The sequence below is a fragment of the Stenella coeruleoalba genome (assembly GCF_951394435.1).
Source record: "Stenella coeruleoalba genome assembly, chromosome: 1".
NCBI lineage: Eukaryota > Metazoa > Chordata > Mammalia > Artiodactyla > Delphinidae > Stenella > Stenella coeruleoalba.
The window spans coordinates 95,741,612-95,757,722 of NC_137169.1; the positions used below are offsets into that span (position 1 = coordinate 95,741,612).

Here is a 16,111-nt window from a genome sequence, read left to right on the forward strand (position 1 = left end):
GCTAGAATAGCTAAAACAATTTTGAAGAAGATGACTAAAGTTGGAGGAATTATATCACCCTATTTTAAGATTTACTTTAAAGCTACAGTTTCCAACACAGTGTGGTACTGGCAAAGGCATAGATACATAGATTAGACAGACAGTCCAGAAATAGACTCACACAAATATGGCCAACTGATTTTTTTACAAAAGTGCAAAAGCAATTAAATGGAGAATGAATAGTCTTTTCAAAAAATGTTGTTAGAACATTTGGACGTCTACATGCCAAGAAAGAGAGAGAGGAGAAGGAGGGAGGAAGGAAGGAAGGAAGAAATAAGGAACCTTGACCTAAATTTCATACCTTATACAAAATTAACTCAAAAATATCTAAATGGAAAGTGTAAACTATAAACATTTAGGATAGAACATAGGAGAAAATACATGTGACCTAGGGTTAGGCAAAGAGTTCTCAGACATGATGCCAAAATCATGATCCATTTTTAAAAAAAGATGAATTAGACTTCACAAAAGTGTAAAATTTTGCTCTGCAAAAGACACTTAAAAGAACGAAAAGACAAACTATAGACTGGAGAAAATATTAGCAAATCACATATCCAACAAAGGACTTGCATTCAGAGTATATAAAGAATTCTCAGAACTCAATTGTAAGAAACAACCCAACTAAAAAATGGGCAAAGGACTTGAACAGACACTTCACCAAAGAACATACACAGATGGCAAATAAGCACATACACAACGTTCAACATCGTTAGCTATTGGTGATGCAAATTAAAATGGCAATAAGGTACCACCATGTACCTTTTAGAATGGCTAAAAAAATTCTGACAGTACCAAGGTCTGGAGAAGATGCAAAGCACCTGGAATACATTGTTGGTGAGAAAGCAAAACGATAAGCCCACTCTGGAAAACAGTTTGGTAGTTTCATATAAAGTTAGACATATAATCTAGAAATCCTACTTCTTGGTATTTATCCTAGAAATAAAGACTTACTTCACTCAAAAACCTGTACAAAAAATGTTTTTTTTTAACAGCTCTACTCATAATAGTAAAAAAATAAAATGGAAATAACCCAAATGTATTCTGGCAGGTGAATAAACAGTGATGGATCATATTTTGTAATAGGATGGAATACTACACACACAGGGGTTCAATTTTATATGCCATTTTAATTTTGTTTTTAAGGAATAGATTTGAGACAAATGAGGAAGAGTGTTAAAATTTAACAAGGCTGGTTGGTGGGTGTGTGGATTTTGCTGTGTTATTCTGATTCTTTTCTGCTTGTGTTGTATTCTATATGCATGTTGTTGTCGACATCAGTAATGAGCAGATTATTTCATATTTGTGTAGTGTGGGCATTTACATACCTCACACCACTTAAGCCTCATGATCACTTTATGAAATAAGGACAGAAATTATTATCCCTATTCCATAGAAAAGGAATCTGAAGTGGATTGGGGACTCAGTAGTTCCTTGTTTAGCCTAGATTTGCATGGAAGTCCACTGGAGAAGTTCCCTTCAAGCCCAGGTGACTTGACCCCAGTCACTCCCCCCACCCCAACCTTGGAAGGCACTTATTTAGTGGGGGAACGAATTGTATTAATAATAGCTAAATGTTCAAAAACCAGTCATCCTGAAGTACCAGAAGGGGCCTCCAGGAATGATTCCCAGGCGATGGATACACATTTACAAGTCAATTCTTAGGAGGTGAAGGCAGGTTCTTTGGCTACCTCCCACTGGCTCACTCAGTGACCTTGGGCAAATCACTTAACCTTTCACTACTTATATTTACACTCCGGTAAACCGAATGTGTAATATTCATCATTACTCATTCAGGCTCCTGCGGAACACATCTTGAAAATTAGGGACCGATTTACGGTGGATCATATGCAACAACGTCAACTTTTCAACACAAAGTACATCTTCTAAGCCAACCCCCCGCCCCCGCCATTCCTCAAAGAATATTTTCACTCTCATTTAAATGGCGAGGGCTATTTTAAAGGAGATTGAGTTTATACTTTTAAATGATTCATAACTTTTAAATCACTAACGTAAGAATGCTTTTGGTGTTAACAAATTAAAGCAACGCCTAACTAGACAGAACAATAAGTCAGTTACATTCTATTGCCCATTTCGTCTGTACTGGCTCTTGAAGATTTTGGAAGCAAGCAGTTTGTTAACCGTAAGTTTTAGAACTTTATTTCAGCCCTGATAATGCCTTTATGAAAATCCTTTAGGTTCTGAGTATTATGGTGTGAAAGAAGAAAAAACGGCACAGAGCAGCTCCAAATCCAGGAAAATTGGTAAAGATAAACTAGGAGCCGATGATTGCCAGCGCTCCAGGCTGGTTCCCGACTTTGGCTACGGGTCGGGGCAGCTGTGATGTCTCGCTTGGGACTGGCCCTGGAGGCTCCTGGCAAGGAACCTGAGCCCCCTCGCGGCCGAACTGCCCGCAGAGGCCACAGGTCCCTTTAAGGCATCCTGCGGGCAGGGACCCGGGAGCTAAGGGGGCGGGAGGAGGGTTCTCAAGCGCACGCCACGTGACTCTATTGCCAAGTTCGTTCGCGAGTTTGACAGAAGTTTGAATTGGACTCGGGGGTTTTCTGCAGCCGGCGGGGTAGAGCGGCGGCCGCGGCCTCGGCGAGCGCGAGCAGCAGCGCCCCCGCGACCCACCCAGCCAGACTGGATCCCGGGCCGCCGACGGCCGCTCGCGCTTCGGTACAGCTCGCTTCCCCCGCCGCGGGTCAGCAGCCCCGAGCCCCACCGCGGTCCCCGCGGACCGCGCGCGCGCTCCAGCCCCGCCGCGCCAGCATGTCCTCGACGGAGAGCTCCAGTCGCACGGCGGACAAGTCGCCGCGCCAGCAGGTACTCCCTGCACGCCCCTAGGGCTCTCTCGCCGCCCCTTCTCCACCTGGGTGTCGGGCCGACCCTTATTCTGCCCTCTCTCCCGGGTGTGAGTGGGAGGAAGAGGGCCAGCGCTTTCCTGGGTCCCCCACCGCCCTGACCCCGAGCCCTGTCTCCGCAGGTGGACCGCCTGCTCGTGGGGCTGCGCTGGAGGCGGCTGGAGGAGCCGCTGGGCTTCATCAAAGTTCTCCAGTGGGTGAGTCGCTGCCCTAGACGAGGGCTATTTCGGGAGCCTGGGCTGTGACGCTGACCCGAGCAATGTGGCCGAAGTGGGGGGCGGGGAGGTGCTGAGGCCGGTCCCGAAGGAAGGGTGGGGGGCGGTGACAGGTGGGCGGGGGAGGGGCGGGCTGGGGCTGCTTCTCCAGCACTTGGTGGCAGGAGGGTGAGGAACGAAGCACGCGGAGCCCCGGATTCGGTCCTTCTATGTGCAAGGAGTCTTTGCCCAGGGCGCTCACATTTCACCCGGGCGAGAGGACCCGGGTGTAACCTTTCCAGAACTCTGATCCTGCACATACCACTCCTCGGTGGCGGGAGGGGCGAAGAGGACAAGTGGGAATGAGGAGAGCTGCAGAGGGCAGAGGACGGAAGGAGGCAGGCGATGGAAACCATCCTGTCTCCAAACCCACCAGGACCTGACTGATCCTGGAGGTGGATTCATGGGACAAGGTCCTGGCTGGCAGCTGTTCTGTTGAGGTCACTAGAGTAATCTGTGTTCCTGTAACTGCGTGAGGGAGTGGATGAATGAATGAATGGAGTTCATGGCTCTAGGATTATATAAAAGAAAAAATAGTAAGACAGAATAAAAATCAGCCAAAATGTGGCTTGTAGAATAAGATAGAATATTGAGCTAGAAGGCTGGGGCCCTGGGTTCTAGACCTGGACCTGCCTTTTCTACTTACTTGACCCTGGACAATTCTCTTCTTTGGACTTCAGTTTCCATATTAATCAAATGTTCAGACCATCCCTAGGGTCCCTTTCTGCTCTAAATGGGTTGGCATGCTAGAACATTGCCCTTGGGTTAGACTTATCCTGTGACCTTGAAGAAATCATTTGCCCAGGGCCTCAGTTTCCCCTGCAGTGGTATAGGGGAAATACCATCTTCTCCTGCCTCACTGGTACTTTGAGACATTAGCATGTTCTCTGTCCTTCGTGGTGCCCAAGGCCTCCTGGGTATAAATTAGGAATGTGGACAGGTGCAGTCGCTCTTTCAAATCATAAAGACTTTTCGAGAGCAGTTATTGCACTGTCACAGAAGAGATTTAAGTTAGACAATCCACACACCAAATGGTGTGTGAAAAACTTAATTAATGTGCTTTCAGCACAGAATTCAGCTAGGGAATAAGTTACCATTAATACTGAGGAGGATTGAGTTCTAAGGGGCTTTTAACTCATTGGAGACAGGAGTTAGCACTGTGTCGCTGATTCTTAAATCATCCTTTGGACGAGAATCATCAGATCTGGAATTCGGGGGCAATAGTGCATTTGGGGTTACCTCTGGATATCTGAGACCCTGACTGGGGCTACAGGCCAGCATGCGGAGCTCCCAAGTGCAAACTCTGGGACCTGTTGGGGACTTTCCACTCTCTCTACTGCCTCAAGAGCGGTTGGAACTACTGCTGACTGAGCTCTTTCACCTCCCCCCCACTTCCGTGCCATGAGCCACCACTTGAGTACTTGAGGGGGCCGTAGAAGAATGATATTAAGACTCTGTGTGTCTACCATCCAGAACTAGGGATCCATTATGAGTGGTCCAGAGGAGCAGAACCAGAAATGTAAGGTACAATTTTATCATTAAACTAGACAAATGGATCTAAGGGAAATTTGAGAAAGGCTGTCAAGGGATGAGGGAAACAATGAGGTTGTTAGACCATGGAATCATCCTCCATGGGAGGGATTCTGAAAAGCTTCCTTCTTTAACCTTTCTACCCTTTTCCCAACCCTCCCCCAACCAATACCCACAACATTTCTATAAGGCTGCACAAAGCAATGCCTAGTCTCCTCCCACAGTCAGTTCTGATCCCTAAGAATTAAGACCTGTTTGACTTTTTTTTTTTTTTTTTTGTGGTACGCGGGCCTCTCACTGTTATGACCTCTCCCGTTGCGGAGCACAGGCTCTGGACGTGCAGGCTCAGCGGCCATGGCTCACAGGCCCAGCCGCTCTGCGGCACGTGGGATCTTCCCGGACCGGGGCACGAACCCGTGTCTCCTGCATCGGCAGGCGGACTCTCAACCACTGCGCCACCAGGGAAGCCCCCTGTTTGACTTGTTAAGATCCTCAGCTTCTTAGAGAGGAAGTTATGCCTTTCTCTCGTAATACTCAATCCAAGAGTCCAGGGCTAGGCTCTGCACTCAGCCTTCATTCGAAGGGTAGCATCATAAAGAGACATGATTTGCTTTTACTGCCATCCTGGTAGCCTGAATTCAGAGTGAGTTTCACTTGCTCTGAGTCTCTGCAGGTGAACACAGGAACCAGCACCAGGAACCAGCACCAAAATGACAGTGAAAATGTCGTCTGGGACTTTTTGCATATTTCCTGCTTGGAGGGATCAAATACTCCGGTCTGGAAAAGGGGGGAAAAACCACAGACGAACCTGCAGTTATTGTAATGATAATTGAAAACTTTGTTGTCGCTATTACAAAAAGCAAAGGTTTTACTGGAATCCTGGTGAGATAAAAGTAATGTTATTCTTTTATTAGTGAGGAGCTTAGCTTCGGGTATCTCCTTAAAATTTAAAGATTAACTAATCTCACCTCAATTGCAGTTCTGGGGTCTCACTAAGTCTACACTAAGCTAGGAAAATAACATAGGCATATACCAATTATTGGAGAACTAGTTTTTCTCTGCTTTCTAGCTATGGAACCTAGGGTAAGTGATGAAATCTTCATGGGTCTCAGTTTCTTATCTGTAGATGAGGGTAAGAGCTATCTCATGAGCTCACTGGGAGGATTACAGGAGCTAATATCTGTAAAGCATTGGAGCATTCAGGAAGACCATGGTGAGCCTGGCAGTCCAGGAGGTATTCAGCAAGTGTTTGTTCCCAAACCTCTCCTTCTCCCTAACTTTTCCCCTTATGCAGACTGTCAGCTAGACTTGTCCTTTGGTGAGATTATTCAGATGTCACTGCCAAATCCTCACTTTGAGGGTAAGGTACGAATCTCCTGGATTACTCAGTTACTGTATCGATAATGTCACGTTACCTTTAACTTGTGCCCTTGATCAGTAGTTCACCTTTGAGGTGCCAAGGTCACTTATTTGGCCCTGGGGTCTCTGTAATGAAAATAAGCTATTTCTGTAAATGTGGGGAGTTCGAAAGTACACCATCAGAGTCCATAAAAACCAGTGAGATGATTGTGGGAATAGGATTTGGGGGAGAACTTGTCTTTCTTGTGCCCTGCACTAAGTGGAAATGTTAGTGTTCTCAGGACTGACAAAGGATTATCACCAAAAAGCAAGTCAGCACCAAAGTGGAGCCTCATCCTTAAAGTAGCAAGGTTATTCTGACATCTTTCCAAAAGAGATGCAGAGGGCTTCCCTGGTGGCGCAGCGGTTAAGAATCCGCCTGCCAATGCAGGGGACACGGGTTCGAGCCCTGGTCCAGGAAGATCCCACATGCCGTGGAGCAACTAAGCCCGTGCGCCACAACTACTGAGCCTTCTATCTAGAGCCCATGTACCACAACTGCTGAAGCCCGCGTGCCTAGAGCCTGTGCTCCACAACAAGAGAAGCCACTACAATGAGAAGCCCGTGCACCGCAACAAAGAGTAGTCCTGCAACTAGAGAAAGCCCGGGCACAGCAACAAAGACCCAATGCAGCCAAAAATAAAATAAATAAATTTATTTAAAAAAAAGAGAGAGATGCAGAGGGAGGAGGGGAAGGGGGAAGAGGAAGAGGAGGAGGAGGAAGAGGGGTAGGAGGGTGGCAGTGTATGACCACTGCTGTTCCCAGCAATGCAGGTCCATGAGGAGGAAGGCTGGTTGGTACCAGAGCTCTGGAGTTGCCCCTTGTCTTAGGGTCTCCATGTCTTTGTGGCTCCTGTTCTTTATGACCAGCTTGTTTGGCTCAGAGCCTTGTGCTTGGTGACAGGGGTGGTTTCTGTTCTTCCCCACTCTTCCCTGTGGCTCAGTCACCTGGCACAGTTAAGGAAGAAAGCATATCTGATACAGAAAGGTAGAGGAGGCTGGGAAAGCGTGTCTTTCTCTGCTCCTGCATCCCAGGTGCAGAGCTACTTCCTCTCTCTTTGCAATCCTCCCTGCACACGGTAGAGATCTTTTTCAGCCTTTATAACTCTGTGATGCAGGGTTCTGTTTTGGTTTTTATTTGAGCATGACTCTCTCCTTTCTGGATGCAAACTCTTGAGAGCAGGCACCAGGTCTTATTCAACTTAGATTCTGCAGCACCTGGCACAAAGTAGATGCTCGATAACTCTTTGTTGATTAATGAATGGGTGATGTAGAAGGAGCACAGAACCGGGAATCAGGAGTTGTGAATTCTAAGCCTGGCTCTCACATTGGCTAAATGTGACCTTGGGGAAGTCACTTAATCTTTTGGGACTTCAGTTTCCACCTCTATGAAATGAGACTATTGTGCTTGATAATCTCTGAGATCCTTTTTGCTCTGTGAACCTGTGAGATTTTGCTGAGATTCCTCCATCCGTTCACTTGCATAGCCAACTGTCATCTGTTATCTGACACCATCTGACTGTGTTATGTTCAAATTTAATCATATATTCTGGTTAATAAAGTTATATAAGGTGTTTAGAGGCTCCTGACTTTCAAAGAATCAGAATAGAAGAGAATACAGTTAATACTAAAGTTACTATGGGTATATTTTGCCCAGAGAGGAATCGTAAAGGAGGGTTCAGGATTTTCAGAACCTCAAGGTTGTCATCTGGCCATAGCAGAACTTCCCGCAATGATGGAAAAGCTCTATAATCTGTGTTGTCCAGTATGGAACCTGCTAGTCACATGTGCCTAGGGAGTACTTGAAATGTGGCCAGTGTGTCTGAGCAACTGAATTTTAAGTGTTATTTAATTTTAATGAATTTAAATGTAAATAGCCACACTTGGCTAGTGGCTACCATTGTGGATAGTGCAGCTCTATATAGGTGCTCCATGAAGACAGAGGTTTTTTTTCTCTTTTGTTCACTAATAAATCATATCGCCTAGAACAATGCCTGGTACATAGTAGATGCTCAGTAAATGACATCTTTCTGTAAATGGTCAGGAGTGCCAGTCAAGAGAGTGCTAGTAAAAAGCAGGCTCCATAACTAACTGTTCATTGCCCCAAGTTAGGAGTACCTACTTTTGGGGGGAACCTATTACAGAGTCATTCACTGGCTAACTGCCAACAGTAAACATCTATCCAACTGTCTGCCCTTCCCAGAATGTAACGCCTTAATTGTGTCCAGTTCTGGGCACCAGAAGCTAAGAGGAACAAAGAAACTTCCAAGAGGAATCAGAGAACTGACAAGAAACAGAGCTGACAAGATTGGAGAATTCTTACGAGGACGAGCTAGAGAAGTTCCACTGTTATGCCAGGGAGGCAAATTGGAGTATGTAAAGGATAATGATGCAGAGGCTTTGAGTAACTTCTCTCCAGGCCTGTCAAGAAGATGAGCAAACAGGGCTCTATTGCAGCCTCTGTAATGTAAGTCAGATCAGGAGGTTAAGCAGGCATTGGAGAGAGGTTATACTGTCTCCTTTCCTGGACGATTTTTAAGATGGAGACAATTGTCATTTGTTTGAACTAAACCTCCTAGAAACAGAGAGGTACCCATTATGACCTTTAGAGAGGGGTCAGTGGCTCCAGCATGAAGAAGATCTGCCAGGCCAGGCGATGCAAGGTGGGGCAGTGGCACCGGACACCACCCAGGGACAGAGCGCAGCTGCTGGCAAGCCCAGCCAAGGGCACACTGATAGCGTTACCCTCGGAGAGTGAGAGAATCATAGAGTTGGAAAAGGCCTTTGGATTACCTGCTCCAAACTCCTCATTTTACAGAGGAGGAAACTGAGACTCAGAGAGCAGAATGACTTATTAGAGGTCACCCTGCCAGTTAGTGACAGGGCCAGGACCAGGACCTGGATTTCCAGACTCCTGATCCAGGGCTCTTCACTCCACAATACTATCAAGCATTAGCAAAATAATGTGAACACAACTCTATTCTATAAACACTGGATGCAGGACTGGGATGTGAATTAGCTGTCTTCTAGGTGCTTAATATCCAAGATACCAAATCGCAAAGAAACGTACAAAAAGTGAACAATTAACAGAATAAGCTCACTGCTTAATACAAATGATTATATCGTGCACAAGCCAATGGTAAGTGCACAGGAAATGAGCCCTGAACAGATAATGTGGGAGGATCAGAGACTCCAATTTCTCACCTCCTTCTAACCAAAGTGTGTATCCTCAGAAAGAAATTAGAAAATCATAGGATGAGGGAATTTCATGTCATTCAAGGCAGGAGGTTTAGTAAAATGTGATGAAAGGTGAAGAGGAAAACAATTCATGTGATCTGAAACGCCTCTGGTTCTTAACACTGAGAAATGGCAGCAGCAACGGATTATAAAGGGAAACACCACTGGGGAAAAAGCAGAGGCTGATAAGGCAAGTTGAGGATACTTTTCTCTGGGCTTGAGCCAGGACTGCCATCATCAACCCAGCCAGCACAGTTGCCAAAGGAAAGGTGCCTTTGGGGGAGAGGAGTTAGCTGGCAGTACACAGCAGCCGGGCCCCTGCCCCCTTGGCCCCTCGGAAGGCTTGGCAGAGGTTGTCCCCTCTAGCTATACCTCCACTGAGGCAGGAAGCCATTGGAAGTTAGCAAGAAGGTAATGGCAAGATTCATTGATGGCTTCAAAGGAGAAATGGAAAGAATTCCATGCACTCCTGATCTAGATTGGTGCAGGGAAATCTATTTCTAGGGTGCCTCTCCCTTGGGGAGGAAATTCAAGTCCAACTTTGAGATAGAAGTTTCCAAAGCCTAAATTGCTTTGTGTTAGTCATCATCTTAAGGAGGCTACCTGTGGTCTCCAGTGTCACATCCGATGGGGAGACCTGGAAACTGCCCATTTCTCCCTCTTCATCTCCCTCCCAGGTACCAGTCAAAGTCAACCTTATTCATTTGGCTATTTGGTCCAGCACGCTGTGCAGTGAACACAGCACCCTGAGGCTGGGAGACCAAAGGAAGCCATGGGTCCCCGGCCCGGAGGGACTTGATCAAAGGGACTCCTGGCCCTCCCCCCGCCCCCATATCTGCACCGGCTGAGAGTCAGAGGGTGGTTCTGAAGTGATAGACCTTGGCCAGCTGAGACCTTCTGACTCTCAGAGGGGCTTCACTCTCCCTCAGCTCTTTGCTATTTTCGCCTTCGGGTCCTGCGGCTCCTACAGTGGGGAAACAGGAGCAACGGTTCGCTGCAACAACGAAGCCAAGGACGTGAGCACCATCCTTGTTTCGTTCGGCTATCCCTTCAGGTGAGCAGGAGTTGATTCTGACCCCGCATAGCCTCTCTCATTGGATTGGCAGGACCTGCTTGGTCTCTTTCTCCTCCAGAAACCTAAAGACCTTTTGTTGGGTGCCACTCCAGTTTCAGATAGAATTACAAGGCTCAGGTCCTTCCTGCCCTTTAGGAATTTCAGACACACTGGCCAGAGAAAAATATAAGGGAAACTCAAATAGATCCCTGTTATAATAATGTTGCAGTCCATGGATAACCAATAGCAGGTAACAACAGCTCTTACAGAAAGAACCTATGCAGTGTGGGGTGGAGGCTTCTCGACCCTCAGCAGCCTCCTCCCTGCCTTGAAGGTAAGGAAGCTTGTCAGTACTCAGGTCCTGAAGAGCTGATGGGGGATGCTCACCAGTACCACCAGAATACAAGGGGGTATACCTTGGCCGGGAGGTAGAAGACAATACTCTTTCCTGAGTGTTTGGGAGCTTAGAGAAGGGAGAGCCCAAGTGTTCAGAGGGGAATGGGGACAGCGCTCAGCTTTTCAGAAATTTCTAGTAGCAGCAGCCAAGTTAGATTAGCTGTCTCTTGTTCATAATAGGGTATTTGTTTTTCTCTCTTGATTTTGTCCAGTGTGGTCTCATTGGGGGACCTAAATAAAGCCTGAGAATGGGTGATTCCAATCTTAACTTGGCCACTGTGGACCTGTGCTTTCCCAGGGACAGAATGAAGCTGATTTCCCTGGTGGTTTGGCTACCAGAAATAGATGAACTATATATACTGTGGTTACAATCTAAAGGGTCGTGGAGATACGTGGAAATACAGGGTCACCGTATCTGGGCAGGGTGGATGAGTGTGGGGTGGTGGCTGAGAGGGAGGTAGAGTTTGACCAGAATTCCAGGAAAATTCCTGTTCTGACTGCAAGGTTCCCTCCAGAAACTTTCCTCCCTACCTGCCCCTTTCTTGGTTCTGTAAGAGTCCTTGGGTGAGAACTAGTGCAGGACTGCTCCTGGGGCAGGGGAAGCCCACTGCCTCCACAGGGAGAGGATCGCCCTGAGCTCAGGGTGGGCTCCGTGCCACCTGCAGGTTGAACCGGGTCCAGTATGAGATGCCCCTCTGCGACGATGAATCCACCTCCAAGACCATGCATCTCATGGGGGACTTCTCTGCCCCCGCCGAGTTCTTCGTGACCCTGGGCATCTTTTCCTTCTTCTACACCATAGCTGCACTCGTCCTCTACCTGCGTTTCCACAGCATCTACACGGAGAACAGGCGCTTCCCCCTGGTGGTGAGTGGGCACAGCCAGGAGGGATGGGGTGGAGGCACTGAGGAGACATACGTTTCCGGGCTGAGGACAAACATGGTGGCTTTCCTGGGTCCCTGACACTCGGATGTGAACCTCCTCAATTTCCCTGCCAGCTCTTTGCTGCTGGTCCCTTCGGGTGCTGGGGCTGCCACAGGTCCTCGGGCCAGTGGAAGGCCCATGTCCCAGGACTCTGCGTCTACCAGCCTCCCATCGCTTGCTCTACTCAAAGTAGGCACAGTAGCTTCAAGAAGCAGGCGCTGAAGTCTGATTGCTTGGGTTCAAATCCCAGCACTGTCCCTTACTAGCTGTGTGCTCTTGACAATTTCCTTAACCTCTCTAACTCTCAGTTTCCTCAACTATAAAATGGGAATAAAATAATAACTATCTAATAGTGTTTTGGAAAGATAAAGTGAACGTGCATGTAAAATACCTGGTGTATAGTTAGCCTCCATAAGTGCTAGCTATTATCAATATTATTTCCCCTTTACTTTCTCCCTATCCCAGGCATGCAAGGTGGAAAGGGTGCCTTAGGGGACCCCTTTTATCTCCTGCAGTCTGCCCTCACTCTGCCCCCACTTGTAACTGAGCAGTGGTGATCAAAGGAAAGGCTGGGCGTGGGGAGAGTGTCAAGTTTAGGCCACGTGGGTTTAGGGATGACACTGACCAACAGATGCCTGGGCACATTGTTACCTGACCTCAGTTCTGAGGGCATGGGCAGGGGTAGCCCTGGCTGGCGGGATTCTCTTGGTGGCAGATTCCCTAGGATGATCTGAGTTCCCTGAAACTCTAGGTGTTGGGTAGGATAGGAAGAGGCAGCTGTCCTGGGACCCCAATATCCCAGTGCCTTATGGCAAGACGAAAAGAAGTACAGAATCATGGGGGCCTTTCTGATTGTATTTCCTGTCCCTCTGCTCCTCCCAGGACTTCTGTGTGACTGTCTCCTTCACCTTTTTCTGGCTGGTAGCTGCAGCTGCCTGGGGCAAGGGCCTGACTGACGTCAAGGGGGCCACACGACCATCCAGCCTGACAGCAGCCATGTCTGTGTGCCATGGAGAGGAGGCGGTGTGCAGTGCCGGGGCCACGCCCTCCATGGGACTGGCCAACATCTCCGTGGTGAGACCTGTGGCCACTGAAGGGGTCTGGGGAAGGCAGCACACTCCCAGCTGCCCAGGCCTGTCACAGCAGGGTCTGAGAGGGACAGAGAGGGTGTCTTCACAGCTGCCCTCCCCGGCACTGGCAGCCAGTGCTTCCGCTGCACCTAATGCTGGCTGCTGGCCCCTGGCTGACCCTGAGGGACATTTGGGCAGGGGGAACCCAAGAGCCACTCAGCCTCCTGTGCCTTCCTCCTTCCGCCCTCTGCCTCCCATTTCCCTCTCTTCTCCCCACCTCCAGGCGTGCTCTTTGTGACTGCCTCTCCCTCCTCCTGCCTCTTTACAGTCTGTGTGAACGTACACACATGAGCAGGTGGAGGGGGAGCCTAGGGCTGTGACGGGGCTCAAAGCGGGGGAGGGGGGGCAGACCCAGAGTGGGTGAGAAGGGGCTTATTGTCACTCAGGCCTCCAGGCTGGAAAAGGTCTTTGGGCAGTGGTGGGTCTAGCTGGTATGCATGTATTTGGCCACCCCAGCTGTTAGAACATTGAAACATCTCCATATTAGTTGGTAAGTAGCTGAGCTTTGCAAATGCCCTCCTGTCAGCCCAGCCGCCTCAGCCCTGCCCTGAAAATGGCCTGAACCTTCCCCGGGCCCAGCAACTGAAAGGTTTAATGGCTGGCACACCAGGGAGCCTTCTAGACCTTGCTGGAACCCTGCTGATAGGTGTTAGCCCCACAGCCTTTTACTGTAAAAATGTTCACACATTCGGCAAAGTTGAAAGACTTTTACAATGAACAGCCACGCACTCATCAGCTAGACTGTACCATTAACATTTTACTAGACTTGCTTTGTCCTGTATCTATCTGCCTCTCTTCATCTATTGATCCATCTTATTTTTAACGCATTTCAAAGTTTATTGCAGACATCAGTACACTTCCCCCTAAATACTCCCTGCTGATAGGTTTTTAAATATTTTGAATAAATATTTGGATAGAGCTGGCTGGGTCGCTACCCTAGGGAAGGAGCACCTTGGACAGCTCTGGCCCCACCCACCCTGACAAGGCCTTCGGAAAACGGCCTGCGGACGCTGTGGGAAGTGCCACTAGAGCCCTTGCTCCTTGCTGTGCTTTGCACGGTGCTCCACTCCAGGAGCCAGGTTCTCCTAGCGACCAAGCCACAACTTGGGTGCATGCTGTGGACAGAGTTAGACACTTTCACCAGAGAATCCCTTAGTGGGTGGTGGCCTTAAACCCTGACTCTACATCCAGTTCTCTTTTAGTCTTTCTAGCCCTCTGCACCTCCCCCTCCCCCCAACACACAGGTACTCCCCCTCCCTGTTCCCAGGATGCCCTCCTATTCTCATAAGCCACCCTCCCTCTGATGTCTTTGCAGCTCTTTGGCTTTATCAGCTTCTTCCTGTGGGCCGGGAACTGTTGGTTTGTGTTCAAGGAGACCCCGTGGCACGGGCAGGGCCAGGACCAGGGCCAGGGCGCCGGCCAGGAGAGCGCAGCTGAGCAGGGAGCGGTGGAGAAGCAGTAAGCGGCCCCCACCCGGCTACTCCCGAACAGGACAGCGCCTCTTCAACCGCCTCTGGCTTCCAGGACCTCCTCTTCTTCCTCCCCCAACTCCCCTCCCCCATTATTCTGGGCTCTGAGCTTTGAGACGTCTTCACTGGATGGGCAGGCATCAGCTGTCGGAAACCTGGGCAGCCCTCCCAGTGGCTTCCTATCCCTCCTCTTGCTGGAGCCCCGGATGGCAGGAGCTCAGTGCTTCTTATCTACTGCCTGGACCCAGGCATCTTACTTGGGGTCTTACGTGTACCCTCACAGCCTTTGAGAACCAGCCTCTGCTACAGGCAAAGGTTGGGGTCAGGAGACCTGAGACTGGTTCCTAGCTGCCACTTCTATCAGTCTGTCCAGCGTCAATAAAAGTGGGGGGAGGGGAAATTGGCTGGCAGCCTTCTCCCTGCCCCCTTGCATGGAGGGCCCACCAGTGGTTTAGTGACCCCTCTTCAATGGCTGTCATCAAGGCCCCGTGTCTGCGCTGACCTCCAATCCGCCTGAGCTCAGTATGCTCCCCACCCTCTCCTCTGCCTCCTCTGGCCTCTGTTTGCCCACAGAGCCCATCACGTGGGAACCCAGGAGGCGGACTAGCCTAGAAAACAGCCTTTCAGAGGGTCCCAAGTAGGCTGAGACTTGGTGGGGAGCAGATAAATTGCAACTGAGTTGCAACTTAAAGAAACAGAAGCCAGAAAACTTGCTGGGGAATCAGTTTTTTTTAAATTCCCTTAGTCCTTCCACCCCTCCAGGCTGGGGCACTTCCACCAACACTCTAAACGCATACCTGCCCTAGAAACTCCTTACCTTCCTCCCTGTCCTCCTACTTGGGCTTGGTCTCACACTTGGGACACAAGATGAGGGGTCTAGGAGCATCTCCATTTCAGCCCTCCCCGCCTCCCACCTCTCTGTTCCTCTCCCTTCCCCAGCCTCTTGGGTCTGAGGCATTCAAGATCCTTTTCAAAGTCTGTCCAGGCCTTCCTTTCATTCCTGTAGGGCCAGATAGGGGCTCTGAAAGGGTAATAAAGGACCATCATGAGTCTAAATTGCCCCAGAGCCCCAGGACATGGATGGATGGGCCCATTTCTTCCTCACTCTCTGCTCGTTTTTTTCCCCGCCCTGCTCCTTCTCTGGCCCGTTTCATACTTCCCCTTCTCACCTTTACGAAAGAACATGCCCTCTCCCTTTGCCCGCCATTCCTCCCCTGCTTCCGCATCTGTTCCAAGCTCTGTCCCCACTACACACCCACCCCAGTCCAGGGCAGGCTGATGCTCTTGGTGCTTCTTCACTTCGGGACCCAGTTCCATATTTGTCTTTGGTGTGTCTCCCCTTCCTGACACCTCCTCAGTCCCTCTGCGGACCCCAGGGCCCAAGAGTCAGTGCTGACTGGATAAGGGCCATCTGTCTCCCATCCAGCTCAAAACATTTCAGTCTGCCCTGGCCATAGGGCTGCCCAGGGAAGAAGGAAGAAGGCAGAATCCAGCCATTTTCCAATCCAGTGCCAATTAGCCCAGATGTCATCCCAAAGGTAAATGTGCCCTGTGCCAGTCTCTCCTCAGGACTGAGTCAACCCCTCCAACCTCCTCACCTTCCTCAGCACCCTCCATTGTAATGTGTGCATTACTGGGGTACCTAGGCGGCAGGACCTTTGACTTCGGGCCAATCATTTCTTCTTTGGGTCAGTTTCCCCACGTGACAGGGGAGTGTGAGGTTTACATCTTCAAATGCTCCAGAGTCCTTCAGTGAAAAATTAGGTGTTTTGTTTTGTTTTTTAGATTTGGGGGAAGGCATTTGAGGAGGGAAGGTAGG

General features: G+C 49.2%; 1 protein-coding gene across 1 annotated transcript; it reads left to right on the top strand.

The window, feature by feature from the left end:
* Nucleotides 1-2,582: 2,582 nt before the first annotated feature.
* Nucleotides 2,583-14,285, top strand: SYPL2 (synaptophysin like 2; the record flags this gene model as incomplete). The annotated part of the gene is made up of 6 exons (XM_079927897.1): nucleotides 2,583-2,862; nucleotides 3,023-3,097; nucleotides 10,249-10,373; nucleotides 11,435-11,636; nucleotides 12,576-12,767; nucleotides 14,139-14,285. Exons 1-6 carry the CDS (start codon nucleotides 2,809-2,811, stop codon nucleotides 14,283-14,285), a joined length of 795 nt encoding a protein of 264 aa, XP_079784023.1. The 5' UTR covers nucleotides 2,583-2,808.
* Between the last annotated feature and the right edge of the window lie 1,826 nt (nucleotides 14,286-16,111).